We start from the raw sequence: 19,722 nt of genomic DNA, 5'->3' as shown, positions 1-19,722 counted from the left end.
ACACAGCTCAGAGTTGTAGCAAAAATCTGAGGTATACAGGGTGAAGAGAAGAGGGCCAGCACTGTACCCTGGGGGGCTCCAGTACTGCTGACCACAGTGTCAGACGTGATGTCCTTCAGCCTGACGTACTGTGGCCTGTCAGTGAGGTAATCATCAATCCAGTCCACCAAATAGGGTTCCACTCCCATCCTGTTCAGTTTGTCGTGAAGCATAGGGGGCTGGATGGTGTTAAAGGCACTGGAGAAGTCCAAGAAGAGAATCCTCACTGTGCCGCTTCCCTTATCCAGATGGGAGTGGACTCGGTGTAGCATGTAGAGGATGGCATCCTCCACACCAACATCTGGCTGGTACGCGAACTGCAGGCGGTCCTGGGCGTGTTGTACCTGGGGTCTGAGGAGGTTGAGGAAGAGCCGCTCCAACGTCTTCATCAGGTGTGAAGTGAGTGCCACCGGTCGGAAGTCATTCAGCTCGCTGGTCCTGTTCTTCTTCGGAACCGGAACGATGCAGGATGTCTTCCAGATCGTGGGCACTCTCCCTAGCCGCAGGCTAAGGTTGAAGATCCGTTGTAGCGGCTCTCCCAGTTCTGCAGCGCAGGTCTTCAGCAGTCTCGGACACACTTTGTCCGGGCCTGCTGCTTTCCTGGGCTGGAGCTTCCTCAGCTGTCCTCTGACCTGGTCTATGGTGATGTGAGGCGGGGATTGTGTTAAGGTGGAGGGGGAGGAGGGGGATGTTGTGGTGTCTGGGGGGAGGTGTGTAGAGGGAAGAAGGAGAGATGACTGTTCTGAGGGTGGGGGTGGTGGTGGGGGTGGTGGTGGTGGTGGTGGTGGTGGTGGTGGTGGTGGTGGGGGGGACGAGGGCTGGTTGAACCTGTTGAAGAAGTCATTCAGCTCGTTCGCCCTCTCCGTTGTCTGCATTGTCCCCCCTGTAGCTCTGTTCTTTGTGTTGTGACCTGTGATGGTCCTCACACCTTCCCAGACCTCCCTCATGTTGTTCTCCCTCAGCTTCTGCTACACCTTTCTCCTATAGCTGTCCTTAGCTTCCCTCACACAGTGTTTCACCTCCTTCTGTGCTGCCTTCATGGCCTCCCTGTCCCTGCTCCTGAAGGCAGCCTTCTTCTTGTTGAGGACAGCCTTGACTTCCCGCGTTACCCATGGCTTGTTATTAGGGTAGCAGCGGACAGTCCTGACAGGGGAGACCACGTCTGCGCAGAAGTTGAGGTACTCCGTCAGACAGTGTGTCATCCCCTCTATGTCCTCACCATGCGGGTCGATCAACACATCCCATACTGTGGTGTCGAAACAGTCTCTCAGGGCACTTTCCATCTCAGGGGACCACCTCCTGATGGTGCGAGTTGTCACCGGCTGTCTTTGGACCAGGGGGATGTACAGTGGCTGTAGGTGAACCAGGTTGTGATCAGACTTCCCCAGTGGGGGGAGGGGAGTCGCTCTATATGCATCCCTCACATTAGCATAGAGGAGATCAATTGTCCTGTTGTTTCTGGTAGTACAGTCTACAACCTGGTGAAAAAACTAGTAGAATCCAAAGTTACATGATTAAAGTCCCCAGAGATGATCATAAATGCCTCAGGGTGCTGTGTCTGCAGCCTTGCTGTGACGGAGTGGATCTTCTCACAGGCGGTGGCTGCGTCCGCTCTCGGAGGAATGTAAACACAGACGGTGATCACATGACTAAAATCCCTCGGCAGATAATATGGCCGCAGGCTAACAGCAAGCAGCTCGAGGTCCCGGCAACATGAGACTGTCTTTACGGAGATATGTCCTGGGTTACACCAGTGGTTGTTGACATACATGATGAGACCCCCACCTTTGCTTTTTCCGCTCGCTTTAGTGTCTCTGTCGGCTCTCACGGCAGTGAATCCCAGCAGGTCCACGTTAGTATCCGGTACAAGGTGGTTTAGCCATGTCTCCGTAAAGATGAACAAGCTGCTGTCACGGTAGATCCGTTGGTTGTTCAGTGCGGACAGCTCGTCGATCTTGTTCAGCAGCGAGTTCACATTCCCCATGATCACGGAGGGAATAGATGGTTTGTAGCGCCTACGATTATCCGCTAGCTCAGCCTTTATCTTGGCTCCAGCCTTGCAGCCCCTGGGTCTCCTCCTCAGCTCCGCTGGGATTGGGCGTCGTATCCCAGCCCGTCCGTTTGTTTGTTTGTTGTTTGTGTTGTCCGTTTGTCCGTTTGTTTGCAGAGCCAGTATTTCCTCTCTTGAGTAAGTGAGAGAGCTGACTCTTGGTTGCATTTTTAGAAAAAAAATAGAATAGACGTATCTATAGTATATAGATTAGTATAGTACAGTATATATTTTAAACACACAATAAGAAGAAAGAAGTTAAAAAAACAGGAGAGCTACTGGAGAGGCAGCCGTCTCCCACAGCGCCATGGCAACAAGACATGGCATTGGGAAATTTAACGTCATTTATGTTCGTATAGCTCCCTGTGAAACAACTGTATAAGGTATATTAGCAAGCACAAATCAACAAATTTCATCTGGAAATGGACCATATAAGGCTGCAGATCACAAAGACAAAAATGGAAACACAAATGCTGGACTAGTGGCCTGTAGGACCAATGGGAATTGAGAGGTTGGAACAATGGAGCATCCGAGAAATAACATTGGACTGACAGCTGTCTACTGAAAATATCTTTCACGAATGCCGCATGAGTTTGTTGTTGCTGGTGAATAAAGAGGTCAGCCAGTGGCTCTATAACCACTAGTTGAAATCGCCACAGTGCCACCTGTCGTACCGGGGTATGACATGCTTCGGCCAATTAATCGATTTTCTCACCACCATGTATACTCAGATTGAGGAGCATAGTCAGACTATGGTTTTAATCTGATTAAGCTGTGCATGTAAACATACTAACCCCTCTGTACAGTGGCGGTTTTGGGCACGGGCCAAAAAAAGTAAACATCCGCGTTTTCTTTCATACCATAACATTGTGTGGGGAATTGGCATATTGCCGCCCCCTCTGGCTGCAGGCGCACCTGCTTGTTGAGAAGGTGCCGTGCATAGATGGACTGAAATCCGTAGGGTCACGATACAAACCCCAAGCTTGTTGTTGATGTTGATCCAATCATGCTTGTTGTTGTTGTTGATGATGATGATGAACGCGACACACTAGCCCAATTGTCAGGTAGAACAGGCTCCAACTCCTGTAGTTTTTAGGAAGTCTTTAGTTTACTGATACTTTGGATTTCAATTTAAAAAAAGAACATTTGGGGGTCCTGATAGACTTCCCCCGCATCATAACTATCTCAGCAAGGGTTTATTGAATTTCCTCCAGTAGGGCCGAGCTCTCGTGAGTGGCCAACGACGTGCGTCGCGACGTAGGTCGCATTGGTCGCTGTGTTGGTCGCTCGTCTGGCTGCTTTCAGTCGCTGTGGTTGCAGGGCTTCTTGGTCGCTCAAAGTCTATGGGCGGTCATTAATCAGTTGATTTGCATGTTATTAACGTTTTTTTGCGACAGTTGAAGTACCAGAAAGCCATGCTCTCTGGCGGAAGCTTCCTACAGCTCTTTATTGCAAATATTATTTTTATATTTTTATATTGAAGTAGGCCTACAGTTTAAAATTATGAAATCATTGGACTATCAGTATCAATAAAATGTATTAGTTGTAATTTGGGTCGTATTCAAATAATGTATTTTATATCTTATATATAGCCTATATAGGGGGGACCGGCTCATTGAAGACAATGATGAGCAGGAGGCAGTGTCTTCCTCTGAAGATTGTTCTTCTCTGGGAGCTTTAGACAGGTCTAGACAGTACAAAAAAACAAATTAAACTGATGTTGCTGATGCCTTATACAGAATACCATTTCTTCCTTTTTTTTCCAACAAAGGTAATATTTTGTGGAAAGTCAAAATAACCCTAGACCTGGGAAGTGTTACTATTAGGTGGTTACTATTAGGTGGTTAAGTGTCGAACCAGGTTAAGTTAAGCTAGAGGTAGTGGTAAATATGATAATAGAAGAGTCTGGAGTCTCCATTCTCTTAACTACAGAAAGCCAGCAGGCTACTATAAGGAGGTTTACCACTTCCTCTAACTTAACTAACCAGGTGTACCACTTAACCTCCTACTTGGAATACCAACAGGTATATGTTTGACTGACACTGTATACATTTTTGTGTCATACACCGAGAATGTAGGCTTGTTGAACCTTACATGCCAGTGGTTTGCGAAGAGCATCCCTCTCCTTTATCACTTTCTGGAGTTTCTTATCTTGAGACCGCTCTCTCATCTTGGCCTTTTGGAGGAGATTCTTCACCGTTGGTGACCGGTCACCTGTCAAAAAACGTCATTTCAGCATAGTTTTACAGCTAACACACAGCTATTGCCTGTTTATGTTATAGCAAATTCGGTAACAAATACCACGGACATTGTCTATCTAGCCATAACTTTTGAAAGTAAGAGATTTTGAAAGTATTGTGCATCAAAGTTACTGTTAGGAGCAAAATATTGCCGTTCTCATGAATAGCTTAGAGTATTTTGGACATTTAAGTAGTAACTCAGCTGTAAAGTAGCCACTAAGCTGTAATGTAATTCATGCAGAAAAATGAAACACATTTTTATACACTATGATAAGACCAGGTTATTTGAATAGGCTCAGGCTTTAATAGGCCTACGGTCAGAGTGCAGGTTGAAACGTGACATATGAGAGAAAGGGATTTTTGCCGTATGCACAGGAGGTAGAGCAGTTGACTTGTAACTGGAAGGTTGCTAGTTCGATCCCCAGCTCCTCCTAGCTGAGTGTTGATGTGTCCCTGAGCAAGACACTTAACCCAAATTGCTCTTGATGAGCTGGCTGTCGCCTTGCGTGGTGGACTCGTGCCGTCGGTGTGTCAATGTGTGTATTAACTGATTAACCGTAAGTCGCTTTGCATAAAAGCATCTGCTAAATGCCCTAAAATGTAAAATGTGTGCGGAACAGCTTTCAGTTCACTCAGTGCACTCACACTAGGCCATCTGTACCGTGGCCCAAGTCTGTTTCACACCTAACCAAGTCTAGATGCCCTGCGATCTACGAGAGAGACGCAAATGATTCTAAAGAGGTTTGGGAGGTTAGACTCCGTGCGCAGCCCCGCCTTCTCCAGTGAGTGAACCAAGAAAGCCTGCGCCGTGACGAACGGGGTATTTTTGATCAAAAACTCAACTTCACTATCGCATCAACGTGAAACGCTAGCCGTCATGTTAATCGTTTAATGGGAAAGAAGGGTCGTCGCATGGACTATACGTCATCCAGCTTAGGTTGCGTAGCCGTGCGTGTCGGCTCATTAGCATCTGTACCGTGGCCTAAGCACACCTCTCCCAATTGTGCTCAGGCCACGGAATGGAAGTGGACTTGAGTACACTTGGCGCACTCACACTGGCCAAACGATCTAGACTTGAGCACGGTAGAGGTGTGAAACGGACTTGGGCCACGACCAGATGGCCTAGTTTGAGTGCACCCGAAGGGTCCATCCATGTCATTTCTCCGACACTCCATTTGTTCCGAACCGTGGTCGGAACAAAAGTTTTAAGAATTACATAATGCCTGGTCAAAAATAACCACATATGCAGGGGCGGATCTACTGGGGTGGCATAGGGTGGCAACTGCCACCCTAAAAAAAGCCTTGCCACCCCAGCTGCCACCCCAGTTGGCAGTGCCAAATTCATTATTATTTTTTTTTTTTTGCTTTTACAAGACATTTACGAAAGCGAGTTTCAAATGTCCGACTGCAAGTGAATGCAACCAGGAAATATCCCCCCCCCCCCCCCCCCCCCCGCCTGCACCCCCCCCTCCCCGAGACTCCCGCCGGCACTGATTTTGATTACAAGGAAGGCGCGAGAGTCCTCCCAACGAACGAAGCAAGCGGCGCGGCAGAGAGACTACATTCTTGAGGTAATACTGATCAACCGTCTATCTATGATCATAGTTAAAGACTTAAGTTAAGATTGGAATGCCTTATAGCTGCATAGCAGGCGCGTGCCGTCCATATGGGCAGGTGGGGCGGCGAACTCCCTGCAAAAGCATTCTCCCAAAAAAATAGTTCCTCAGTAAATCATTGCTCCAAGTTTATTTTTAATAATGTGATTGTCACATTAACTATCTATAGTTTCTGTAGGCTTTCCGACTATTTTTGTTCTGTTGATATCAAATTGATGGTGGCGATTCTAGTTGAGTTTAACGTGTCATGCAATGTGGGGCGGCGGAGCTCAACGGCCGCGTCCCTCCGTATGTTTCTCGCATAACCCTGCAGGCTGCAATAAGAATTGCAATCCGCGCTAAAGACGCGCTAACAAACACAAACCCTTCTACACTCAGCTGGTTTTCCTGACCGTTAACTTCATGTGCCTCCTTTTGTATCAACAGTCATTCGATTTGATTATATTAAACTTTATTGTCATTGAACCAAATAACAGGTACTTGGACAACAAAATGCAAGTCATCTTCTGTAAATTATTTACAAATGGCCATCTCTAATGTACTTGGTTGCACACCTGTCTGTATATATAAACCAATATAAGTCATCAATAATTAATAATAAAACAAGCTTCACATCAAGAGCAAAAAAAATAATATGGTAAACCCAAAAGGTCTTGAAAATACTTAGAAATTTAAGATATAAAAAAAGAAAGAGAGGGAAATCTTTGATAGCACTTCCCCTGAATCCCCATTTGGCTCTTCCAAGCATGCAGGTAATACACTCTACTTTGGGAGTTATTCTATGTCACCGCGCTTTGAGGGTGGCATTGTATGTAAATTATTGGAATCGGTGAATAAAGTGATATTTGCACTCAAGTTGGACTGATGATTGACATCTGATAGGAATATCTCATGGACAAATACCAACTTATTGTTAACTAAAGTACATATTGCAGCTCTCTTTGCATATATTGTTAGCCCCATGCCCCTGCTGGTGTAATAGTGCAGGTGTTTGTTGTAAGGCAGGTTGATTTTGTAATTATTCAGTAATAATTTATTAAATTTTGTCTGAAACCTTTTATGTTTAAATGTAAGGCTTTACTCATCCCACAATAAAATAAATATAATGTTATTGAGTCAAAATATCTAAATGTGGGGGCTTTCCAAGTAAATATTGATTGATATGGCTATTAAATCGGCATCAACCCCTCAAAATCTCCTGTCCCCCTCTTGCCACCCCATGGATATTTTTCTAGATCCGCCCCTGCACATATGTACTCCGACTGTGTAATAAATACGTATTAATGATAATAAAAACAAATCTAGGTCTCGTACCGGGGCATGACATGCTTCAGCCAATGAATCGATTTTCTCACCACGAGACTATGGCGGTGCGCCACCGCAGTGAATTTAGTTTTAGGTTGGATATTCGACGGATATTCAGTCCAGTTCCAGCTGCTACTTCATGGAGATTTGCCCGACAATAGCAGCAGGAGAACGGTTAGCGCACCTCGCAGAGCATCGCAGTGAATCGCTTGAAACTGATTTAGGGACCGTCAATAAATTACTTCACGTAAACATATCAATACAAAATACTTGCAGTTTTTTCAATAGTTTCCATTTCATGTGACCCAGTGACTCCAAACCAGTATCTTTATTGAATTATTAAACCTGAAGAATAAGAAACACCACTTGTTATGGTATTTTATTGCTTCCGCTATTTTATATGAATATTAATATGCAGGAATTATCATATTTCTTTCAATAGCTTCCATGCCATGTGACCCAGTGACTCCAACCCAGTATCCAATTGTAATAGTAAACCCTCAGAATAGGACACACCCCCTTGTATTGTATTTTAGGGCTTTCTCTATTTTATATGAATATTAATATGCCGATTAATATGCTGGCCGAGTGTGAAGCGGCTGGGATGAGGATCAGCACCGCTAAATCTGAGGCCATGACTCTTAGCAGGAAACCGGTGGATTGCTTACTCCGGGTAGGAAATGAGTCCTTAGCCCAAGTGAAGGAGTTCAAGTACCTCGGGGTCTTGTTCGCGAGTGAGGGTACTATGGAGCGTGAGATTGGCCGGAGAATCGGAGCAGCGGGGGCGGAATTGCGTTCGCTTTACCGCACCGTCGTAACGAAAAGAGAGCTGAGCCGCAAGGCAAAGCTCTCGATCTACCGGTCGATCTTCGTTCCTATCCACACCTATGGTCATGAGGGCTGGGTGATGACCGAAAGGACGAGATCGCGGGTACAAGCGGCCGAGATGAGTTTTCTCAGAAGGGTGGCTGGCGTCTCCCTTAGGGATAGGGTGAGAAGCTCAGCCATCCGTGAGGAACTCGGATTAGAGCCGCTGCTCCTTTACTTAGAAAGGAGTCAGCTGAGGTGGTTCGGGCATCTGATAAGGATGCCCACTGGGCGCCTTCCTTGGGAGGTGTTTCAGGCACGTCCAGTGGGGAGGAGACCTCGGGGAAGACCCAGGACTAGGTGGAGAGATTATATCTCAACTCTGGCCTGGGAACGCCTCGGGATCCCCCCGTCAGAGCTGGTCAATGTGGCCCGGGAAAGGGAAGTCTGGGCCCCCCTGCTTCAGCTGCTCCCCCCCGCGACCCGACCCCGGATAAGCGGACGAAAATGAATGATGATGAGATGAGATATGCAGGAATTATCATATTTCTTTCAATAGCTTCCATGCCATGTGAGCCAGTGACTCCAAACCAGTATCCAATTGTAATAGTAAACCCTAAGAATAGGACACATCCCTTTGCATTGTATTTTAGGGCTTTCTCTATTTTATATGAATATTAATATGCAGGAATTATCATATTTCTTTCAATAGCTTCCATGCCATGTGACCCAGTGACTCCAAACCAGTATCCAATTGTAATAGTAAACCCTGAGAATATGACACACCACTTTTTATGGTATTTAAGTGCTTCCTCTATTTTATATGAATATTAATATGCAGGAATTATCATATTTCTTTCAATAGCTTCCATGCCATGTGACCGAGTGACTCCAAACCAGTATCCAATTGTAGAACTAAACCCTAAGAATAGGACACACCAGTATAATAAGCATCAATAATCCTTCCCCAATGTCCAATATTCACTTTACATCTTTACAAACTCAATTTCATTGCATTTCTTACACCAGTAACTATGTGCATGTGTCAATAAAACTTTGTTGTATCCTTGTGTAATGCATCCCTTATACACAGGAATGTGTTATGCTTTGCTGCGACTTGCTTGCCTTCATGATCATTTTCTCTTTTCTTTTGTTTTGATACAGTATGGGAGAGGCAGAGCGGCTGGGGGGTGGAAAAGAAAAAACTGGGTTTTTGGCATGTTGGGCGTGAAGAAAAGTGATGGGAAGAGTCAGAGACCAATCCTGCGCCTGGTGGACAGGCGAACCAGACAATAACTTGTCCCTTTGCTATGCCGACATGAAAAATGGGCTCTTACATCATTAGTGATGAATGGCGGTCATACCGCGTACTTAATGCTATTACAGGAAACCATAAACAGCACATTGAACGTGCTTGGCGAACTGTTAAGGAGCAGGTCTGGAGACAAAGGGGCAACCGGACAGAAGAACTGTTGTCAGACCACCTAAATGTGATTGAGTGGCATGAATGGATTGCAAAAAAGGCGCACCAGGCAACATTTTTGGTTAATTTAACAGCTTCTTAGTCACTGATGATTAAATGGCTAATTACCGGGTGAATGGAGCGTCTCTAACCCATCTCTATAAACATTGTGCCTTTAAGAAACCTATTAAATCTTAAAAAAAAAAAGCTATTGGAGAGCTCTTTGTAAGAGAGTTATAAATAAAGTATTTTCATCCCCCTTCCCAACAGTGTGTGCTGAGATCATTCATTTCCAGTGTGCAGCCAGCGGCAGCCAGCCGGCTGGCCTGTCGTCGCAGCCATAGACATCTTATAGGTAGACGGAGCATTGGCTGCTGGGACGCGAGAAATACGGCCGCCATCTTGGAGTGGTCAACCGGGAGCAGTAACAGCAGCAGAAACAGGATGCCGGGCTGTTGTTCAGCGTATTCCTGCTCAAATCGGCGGACAATCCATAATAGGAATCGGGGGATTACTTATCACATGCACGATTTAACATTACCGTACTATTGGTATAATTAGTATTGAATAATAAAACACGCCAAACCATGTGGCCTTTATCATAGCTACACGTATGACAAAAAACCGCTTGAAAATCTGTGGTATTCAGTGAGGTATGATTAATTAAATGCGCTGACAGTTCATTGCTCCAGCCAAATGGATTACACTGAGCGGAGCGGATGACCACTCCAAGATGGCGGCCCCGCGTCTCGTCAGCGCCAGTAGGCGGTAGCATTCGATGCTCCGTCTACCTATAAGATGTCTATGGTCGCAGCCAGCCAGGCGTCGCTGCCCGTCGCATCATATGATTATCATACCATCGTACTAAATCATACAAAAATGTTAAAATGAAAGAGGCCGATTACGTCAATAAGTTTGAGTAAAAGAGCAAATATATACCTTCCCTTGGTGAGTATCGAATAACCACCGTGTTGATTACTGACCTGGCATCACTACCGCTTGTACCACTGTGGCATTGACTTTCACTTGTTGCACTTATATTAAACTATATCACCCTATAACGACAAACTTTGTACATAACATACCTTATTAGGCTTAATGACATTTAACAAAACAAATATGTTACGTATTTTAAGAATCTAAGCTACCCACACATAGACTCAATGAAGACCAAACATATTAGCCGTAAATACCATACATAGCCACAAGGGGAGCCTTACTGAAGGCTGCAATAGATACTTTATCCACAGAGGGCAGCACCACAGACCAAGCGAGGAAAACCGAGGATTACGTCCCACCGGTTTTCTCCAAGTCTTCCGGTCCTCCGAGTCCATAAGAAAGCCTCCACATCTTGGAGACAGGTAGAACTCTCCAGGCAGCGCTAGGACATTCGTGGGCTAAAGTCTTAGACCAGCTAGGAGAACACTCTCGCACGTGCTAAGGCACATCTTCAATCTCTCTTATCTTCAGAGCATCAGTTTACCATACCGAAAATACTTTATACAAATAAAGTATCTTTAAAGCTATTCCTTTGGATTCGACCCCTCTTTCCTTGAAGAACATAATAATTGGTTGACCCCGACGTTCGTGGAAAGTCCGGACCGAGACTGGCGACCGCGAGGCCGTTCGGAAAGCAGTACAAGCTACTTACAGGCGCCACAACAAAGGTAAACAGAACCTGTTGTCAATGACTAAACTCTGTATAGTTAGATTAGTAACATTAGGTGAATAGCTTGTACTGCATCCGTCAGGCTGCGGGGACGTGTAATCTCGGACTGGTTTAAATTCATACAGCCGGTTACAAACGGCCTAGAATAAGCTAACAGATTGAAATTAAATAACGAGCTCACGAAGTATAAGGGCTAGGAGTGTGTTTTATATGGGTTTGTAGATAGACTATATGCAATCCTGATTAGATCTAAATGTTCGTACCAACGTGGGAGACATATCACCTGTGGTTAAAGTGTTATTTATTTGGTGAAGCGCCGAAGTTAAACCGGGCCACCATAAGGTATATTTATTACCGACCATAAACTTCTGAACTCTTACGGCGGGGTGAGGAAAGGTCAGGTTTTTAACGTTAATCTAGCTTAGTTGCATATTAAACCGGAAGCTTGGCCGTAGTTAGCCAAGGAATTCAAATCGAATTGATTCCTCACAGCCCGGTTCATGTAACATCTCATGTGCAATTTTGGTTAGTATAGAACGCAGCCGTAGAGGTGGACTTACGCAGTAATAACCCATCTGCTATCAAGCGCCTCGCTAACCCGCCGTGGGGACAAACTTGCAGGAATCTCTTACTTCTTATAGAGATCCAATACATGCTTTTGACTAGAGCTACCTGGGTCAAAACTAGTTTGTCTCTACAGCCCTTTGGATGTACCACGTGGTGTACGATTTAAGGGGACCTCGCGTCTTGGAACCGTGCGTTTCCTTTGTTCATACCATCAGTCGTTATAGTCGAACTCCTTTTTTGAAATAGACGCCATTTCTCTAAAGCAACGGGGGGCTCAACTTAAGTGTTACATCCTATCTCTCTCTCTCTCTCTCCCCCTCTCCCCCCCCCCCTCTCCCTCCTCTCTCTCTCTCCCCCCCCTCCCCCTCCCCCCTCTCTCTCTCTCTCTCTCTCTCTCTCTCTCTCTCTCTCTCTCTCTCTCTCTCTCTCTCTCTCTCTCTCTCTCTCTCTCTTGCAAGTCGGTAGGGGATGAATGGTCAGTCTTTTGTTAAGACTGCATAACCTCTGACCTAGGCAAAAGCACATCTCTCTCTCGGTGCCGGTGCTATCTTGTGGCCTGGTTGCGCAGTCCGGTAGGACTGGAACAACTCGAATAGTTGTTGTACTTTTTCTCCCATACCCTAGAAAACCCCTTTGATAACCCCAACCCTTCTGTCTCTATAGATCTGGTCGTAAACTCACCCCCCTCTCCCCATCCTTTGTCCCAATATCCCATATCCTATCGTAAACTCACCCCCCCCCCTCCCCACCCTTCTGTCCTTGTCCCCACATCCTATTGTAAACCCCCTTCACACCCCTTTCATCTCTCTCCGCAGGTCCTGGAGTAAAAGCCCCCCACCCCTTTTTATTTTTTCACTTCTCCACCTTATCTCCACCCTCTCCGCAGGTCCTGCTGCAGATCCCTGTCCCCATCCCATTGAATACTGTTTATTGACGGGTACACTCACAGCACGACGTGCGAATAGTGTGTGCTTGGTCATTTAAGTGTTGGATATAGGTAATAGGTTATCACAGCCTTTTGTCGTTCAGATAGAAATCAAGAAAAGTTTCTTTATCGATAAATAAGTTGTGAATTCCGAAAAACCCAAACACTCTTAGTACTTCACAGCCCCTGTGCCGCGACCCCCACCCCCACCTAACCTCCCCCTCTCTCTCACTCACTCACTGTCTCTCGCGCTCTCTCCCCCGCTCCCTCTTCCTCTTCCTCTCTCTTTCACTCACTCACTCACTCACTCACTCACTTTGATACTCACTCACTCACTCTCTCTCTTCTGCAAATAGGTAGGGTCTGCAATGGTAAGTCTTTTGTTAAGACTGCATGATCTCTGACCTGGGACAAAAGCAGATCTCTGTCTCTCTCTCCCCCTCTCTCCCTCTCCCCCCCCTCTCTCTCACCCTCTCATCTCTCTCATCTCTCTCTCTCCTACAAGTCAGTAGGGTCTGAATGGTCAGTCTTTTGTTAAGACTGCATGACCTCTGACCTGGACAATAGCAGATCTCTCTCGCTCTCTCTCCCCCGCTCCCTCTTCCTCTTCCTCTCTCTCTCTCACTCACTCTCTCTCTTCTGCAAATAGGTAGGGTCTGCAATGGTAGGTCTTTTGTTAAGACTGCATGATCTCTGACCTGGGACAAAAGCAGATCTCTCTCTCTCTCTCTCCCCCTCTCTCCCTCTCCCCCCCACTCTCTCTCTCTCACCCTCTCATCTCTCTCATCTCTCTCTCTCTCTCTCCTGCAAGTCAGTAGGGTCTGAATGGTCAGTCTTTTGTTAAGACTGCATGACCTCTGACCTGGAATAGCAGATCTCTCTCGCTCTCTCTCCCCCGCTCCCTCTTCCTCTTCCTCACTCACTCACTCACTCACTCACTCACTCACTCACTCACTCACTCACTCACTCACTCACTCACTCACTCACTCACTCACTCTCTCTCCACTTTGTTTGTACAGACATATTGCTTTTGGGCAACCAGGAAGGTTGTTCCACAGATTCAATACGGAATATTGAAGAGTAATTAACGTTGTACAATCTTGTAACTCCCAATTCCTCGCTCTTTCTCTCTGTCTGCCTGCCTGTCTAAAGGTAGGCCCTCCCTCACCCTTTAAATTCCTTCCCCATCCTTTAGTCCCTATCTCCCACCCCCCCCACAGAATAGCTTTGTCTTTAATGCCCCACTGGCGTCGTTTTGAGTACTTGTAGTTAACGATTGTTCATGGTTATGGGTGCGAGGTAAGGTCCTCCACTATCGGTCTCTGTGAAGATCGAGCCACAAAAGAACATTAACGAGAGTTCCAATCTCCTCCTCCACTGTCTTAATGAACCCCATCCCCCACCACCAATCTTCCTCCCTCTAAACCCTCATCATATAGACCACCCCCCAGCCTCTCCCACGACACATCTCTCTCTGTGTCGCTATTTTTAACAACGATAACTTTTATATATACATGTACACACAGCGCGGAGAAAGTGTACTGAGAGCGCAAAATGCGGTTAAGTGGTAGCCTTATGCCATAAGGTACCACAGTGTTCAGCCGGACAGATAGAACTCAGAAGTTTCTGTAGTCGGCTGATACGTATGTAGTATGCACCGCAGCCATATTTGTAGTTCTTGGTAGTGCCGCCTACTCGTTAACACGAGATTATTCCCAATTACATCTCAACAACTCCAAATGTACCACAAGTATATAACTATTATTAGTCCCAACTAGACGTCCCCCCAACTTTCCAAGTAGCCGATCTCTTGCATTTGTAATAAATTTGTTCTCTTTTCTCGTCAGGCCTTGGCAACCCGAGCAGTAATGGATGCCCGACATTCATCATTTTAATCGTTAACATTACTACAAATATTCTCTTTTCTAATCAGGAAGTGGCAACACAACGATCAGTTGCCCATCATCATCATTTTACTTCTGTGCATAAAATATTAATTCTCTTTTCTCTTTAGGAGGTGGCAACACAAGCATTATAGTTGCCAAACACTCATCTTTTTACTTCTCTGCATTGATCTTAATTCTTTCTCTCTCCAGGAAATGGCAGTATAAGAACGAATGCCAAACACTGACAGTAATTATTTTTTTCAGGTTGCTGAGCCCTTCTGTCTATTCAACATGTGTTTTGTGTAGCAAGACAGGTAGAGAACCAGGCTGGTTCAAATAGACACGGGGTTCAACTGCTAGAATAATATGTTGAATTAATAAATGGTGCACATGGTTTTAAACGGTGCCCAAGGAGGGAGTTAGCTCAACTGCGGTAGACACAATTACAATACGTTTTTTGCGAATATTAAATGTACATGGCTTAAATTCTGCTATAATCAGCTACTACATACGAATAAACACTGCGTGAAATGTTCAAAGGTCAACTATTGCTTCCGTTGGAGCGATTGCAATAGATATAATATCGTACCACAATATGAATGCATTATCTTGTATTCGACAATTAGGAAAGCCGGATTCCAGAAACTAGAAGCCTACAAAAGGGCACCAACCCAGAGGTCTTGCATCAACCAGATCCCTGTACGGCAGTTACACAGTGATCTTAAAATAGCTAGACTCCACATCATGAACGGTTAGCCTTTAAAGTTGTCCATAGCGTGCATACCGCTCGTCCACAGAAATCCGGGGTTATCCAGGCCTGGGGATTCTTATTAGAAGAGTTCTGGGATAACCTCCAATAGAGGAGTCCCCCCCAATAGAGGATCCTGAGGACAAGCGGTAGAAATGCATAGTTCAACAGACCTGACGAGGTCCAAAATACCAAAATAAGAAATGGTTAGGATTGGTTAATTTGAATGCGCATGGCTGAAGCAATGCGCAAGGAGGGATGTAGTGTGAATATTAAATCAAGGATTGAAAGTTGTGTAGCAAGACAGACCAGAAGCCGTCCGATCCAGAGGATCCTTCACCAACGTCGGTGACACCTGGCGAGTGGATCTGGGTTAAAAAAAAAAAAAAAAAAAAAAAAAAAAAAACACACCATCGAAAGACCTAGAAGACCGGTGGAAGGGGCCATACAAGGTACTCTTGGCCACACCCTTTTCTGTTTCTGTAGAGGACCGACGTGGGGCCCAGTGGCACCACCTGAGCCGGTGCCGCAAAGCAGATACTCCTGGCAGATCGTGGACTGAGACCCTGACCGACCTAGCTGCACTCCAAGCCAAGGACAAACACTCCTCATCCCAAGACGATGGGCCACAGCGTGCCCTTGGGAAAGTACCTGGTAGGATTCCTTCTGGTAGTCCTGTTCCAAGAAGGAGCGGGAGACAACATCGCCAGGTACCCACCGCCTAAACCAACAACAACAGGTCAGGTCTCGTTAAGGTACTGTCGAGGGATAGAAAGTATCTTTGAGCTGAATTTTTGTGATATGCTGCCCTGTGGGACCAGGAAGGACCGGGTCTACCAGGCAGAAAAGTACATGTGCGTAAGCACCAGACGAGACGGTAGCTACATGAGAGATTATTCCTGCGAGGCGTGGTTTCAGACATCGTGGCTTACCCATCCTGGGTACAAGGAGGGCTATTATCCCCTGAGGTCCAACTACAAGGAAATCCAAAAGGGAATCTCCCTTACCAGAAGATTATATGGCTATAAAGAAGTCTGGAGCAATAATGGTCTAGCAGTCAAGGGAGAGTCAATATTCATAAAGTTAAGGGCAGATTTACTCATTCCCGAAAACAGATCTCATAAGACAGACAAAGGCCTGGTTTTTCTAACGTTAAGGGCGGATACTTATGGGGAGGACCTAAAGGTAGTTATCCATCTATCAGGAGTTGCATGCGGTCCCAATAAATTTCCATCTAGAGGGACGTATGATTCCTTAGGAGCGCCTCATCTCTCACCACCCCCGGTAGTGCACCCAAATGGAGGGACGCACGAAGAATATTGGGAGGTAAAGACGGGTGAGCTTGATCAGAACATGTGGTTAAAATGGATGAACTACACGGCCCGGGCCCAGGGCAAGACCAACTGCATTATCTGTGCCGCCGGCCGCCCCTCCTTGACCACAGCCCCCGCTAGAATCACCCCGCATAATTCACCGCAAGGTTTTGTTTGTTTATTGGAATTATTCGTGGACGGCCACATCCCAGGGTGCACAATTGCAATAAAATCCAGACTAAATAACATGTATCCTCAGACCCCGATTAGATCTTTACCCCCAAGATTTGAAGTTAATTTAACTCCGGACTATCATTGTATCACAGGAAGGGGAACAGGGAGAAAGGTGGGATCATTTCCTCTTGACTCTTGTAACACCACTAGAGAGATAAAATTGTTGTCCAATATGACCCGTGCCCGTAGTGATATATGGTGGTTCTGTGGAGGTCTGATCCTCAGGGGAGTTCTCCCCTTTGAATTCTCAGGAACATGCGCAATCATACAGTTAATAATGCCCATCTACATTTTACCCGATAGCAAGACGGTGATGGATCTCACATTATCCAGCAACGGTGGTCTCCCGGACTTGACCCGTCGGAAACGAGAGTATGCACCAGTCCCGGGTAGTTTTGATAAAAACATATACATAGACGCAATAGGAGTACCCCGAGGGGTCCCCAACGAACATAAAGCCCGGAATCAGGTAGCGGCAGGATTTGAATCAGTTCTATTTTGGTGGTCTACTATTAATAAAAATGTTGACTGGATAAATTACATATACTATAATCAACAACGGTTTGTTAATTTTACAGAAGAGGCAGTCAAAGGACTGTCCGAACAATTGGATGCCACCTCCCGGATGACCTATCAGAATAGGCTAGCTTTAGATATGTTATTAGCAGAACGAGGAGGGGTGTGCGGGATGATAGGGACAACATGTTGTACATTTATCCCCAATAACACAGCACCAGATGGGTCCGTGGCCAGGGCATTGGCTGGACTGCAATCCCTCAAGTTGGAGTTGGCCGAGAACTCCGGTATTGGTGACCCAATAGCTGGATGGATGGAGAACCTGTTTGGTAGGTGGAGAGGTATGATCCAGTCAGTACTCATCGCGGGAATAATGGCAGTAGCCGTGTTAATTGTTGTCGGCTGCTGTTGTATTCCCTGCGCACGAGGGCTACTGAATCGGCTGATCACCACAGCATTGGGCGCCACAAAAGTGCCAGGTGACATTCATGCTTACGTAGGAATCAGATATAATCCGTTGAACTTCAATGAGATACCACCTGAGGAACCTGAACCTATCCAATTACAATATATAGAATAAAATGCCACCATTTGTAGCACCTGTGTCTTAAGATAATCAACATCCTGGATTTACTTGAATAATTAATTATTGAACCACCAAGACGAATTGTGTTTGTTATTATATAGTATTGTTTGGTTATGAGTACAACTCGTTATTTCTGAATCGCTGCATTAATAATGGTACAGTTGATCTTCTTTGAGGCGATTGTTTTACAGGCCACCTGTTACTGACACGACGACGACGACGGAGAACCTGTTTGAAGGCTCCCATGATGTAGGAGTAACCCCTCTGAGTTGAGCCCTTGACAAGGAGGGACGAGTCTTGGGTTCATGAATTACAGGCCAGACGGCGACAGAAAAAACAATGACTGCAATAATAACAAGCCCAAAACCACCCACATGAACCGGCGCACCAAAACACGAAGATCACCTGAACCCCCCAAATCTATGCCCAAACCACCCACATGAACCGGCGCACCAATACACGAAGATCACCTGAACCCCCCAAATCCATGATAGCTTGTCAATTATTTTGAAATTTTAAAATTGTATTATGTCTACCAATTTTTACTTTACTTTTACACATGATGAAAATTGTATGGCCTTGTAGCACATAACCAAAAGTATTAGCTCAGGATTTCTATGAATAGTTTTGTTTGTGTGATATTTGGCCATGTGATTGTATGATAACAAGATTTATGTTCATTGTTGTATTGTTAAATAATGACCTGTATTCCCAATGAGACCCACAAGGTGGATGCCATTTCAGTATTATGAGCCCGTTGTGGTTTTTCCCTCTATTCAAGAGTTTTCCACAACGGTAGATGGTGTTGATCCTAATTTGACTATGTTTTCGGTGTGGTAAATGGTTTTTATGGTTTAAAATATTATTGTATGGTCATCTGAGATGACCAAGGAGGGACTGTTACGTATTTTAAGAATCTAAGCTACCCACACATAGACTCAATGAAGACCAAACATATTAGCCGTAAATACCATACATAGCCACAAGGGGAGCCTTACTGAAGGCTGCAATAGATACTTTATCCACAGAGGGCAGCACCACAGACCAAGCGAGGAAAACCGAGGATTACGTCCCACCGGTTTTCTCCAAGTCTTCCGGTCCTCCGAGTCCATAAGAAAGCCTCCACATCTTGGAGACAGGTAGAACTCTCCAGGCAGCGCTAGGACATTCGTGGGCTAAAGTCTTAGACCAGCTAGGAGAACACTCTCGCACGTGCTAAGGCACATCTTCAATCTCTCTTATCTTCAGAGCATCAGTTTACCATACCGAAAATACTTTATACAAATAAAGTATCTTTAAAGCTATTCCTTTGGATTCGACCCCTCTTTCCTTGAAGAACATAATAAATAGGCTATGTATTATTTCTAAAATACATTATTTGAATACGCCCCAAATTACAACTAATATATCACTCTATAACGAAGTGCTTTGTGCATAATATAACTTATTAGGCTTAATGACATTTAACAAAACAAATATATAGGCTATATATAAGATATAAAATACATTATTTGAATACGCCCAAAATGACAACTAATACATTTTATTGATACTGATAGACCAACAATTTCATAATTTTAAACTGTAGGACTACTTCAATATAAAAATATAAAAATAATATTTGCAATAAAGAGCTGTAGGAAGCTTCCGCCAGAGAGCATGGCTTTCTGGTACTTCAACTGTCGCAAAAAAAAACGACTGAAAGCAGCCAGACGAGCGACCAACACAGCGACCAATGCGACCTACGACGCGACCAGTG

At 45.3% G+C, this 19,722-nt stretch overlaps 2 protein-coding genes across 2 annotated transcripts in view; both read left to right on the top strand.

The window, feature by feature from the left end:
- The window catches only part of LOC130384701 (uncharacterized), a 59,935-nt gene extending 50,210 nt beyond the window's left edge, over window positions 1-9,725 (top strand). Inside the window, exon 8 of the mRNA XM_056593021.1 lies at window positions 9,222-9,725. Coding sequence (XP_056448996.1) covers window positions 9,222-9,353 — 132 coding nt within the window. The 3' untranslated portion in view covers window positions 9,354-9,725. The remainder of the gene's footprint in view (window positions 1-9,221) is intronic.
- Window positions 9,726-10,645: 920 nt separating this feature from the next.
- On the top strand, window positions 10,646-19,297 carry LOC130384698 (uncharacterized). Its single transcript, XM_056593017.1, has 2 exons — window positions 10,646-11,186; window positions 15,801-19,297. The coding sequence occupies exon 2, from the start codon at window positions 15,936-15,938 to the stop codon at window positions 17,955-17,957; it is 2,022 nt and encodes a 673-aa protein (XP_056448992.1). The 5' UTR covers window positions 10,646-11,186; window positions 15,801-15,935; the 3' UTR covers window positions 17,958-19,297.
- Window positions 19,298-19,722: the final 425 nt, after the last annotated feature.

This window comes from Gadus chalcogrammus, chromosome 6 (assembly GCF_026213295.1).
Source record: "Gadus chalcogrammus isolate NIFS_2021 chromosome 6, NIFS_Gcha_1.0, whole genome shotgun sequence".
NCBI lineage: Eukaryota > Metazoa > Chordata > Actinopteri > Gadiformes > Gadidae > Gadus > Gadus chalcogrammus.
The sequence above is the reverse complement of the archived record's forward strand: the minus strand, read 5'-3'. Positions and strand labels throughout refer to the sequence as shown.

Excerpts from the sequence above, each read along its gene's own strand:
- LOC130384698 (XM_056593017.1), top strand. The coding sequence starts at position 15,936 with ATGGGCCACAGCGTGCCCTTGGGAAAGTACCTGGTAGGATTCCTTCTG.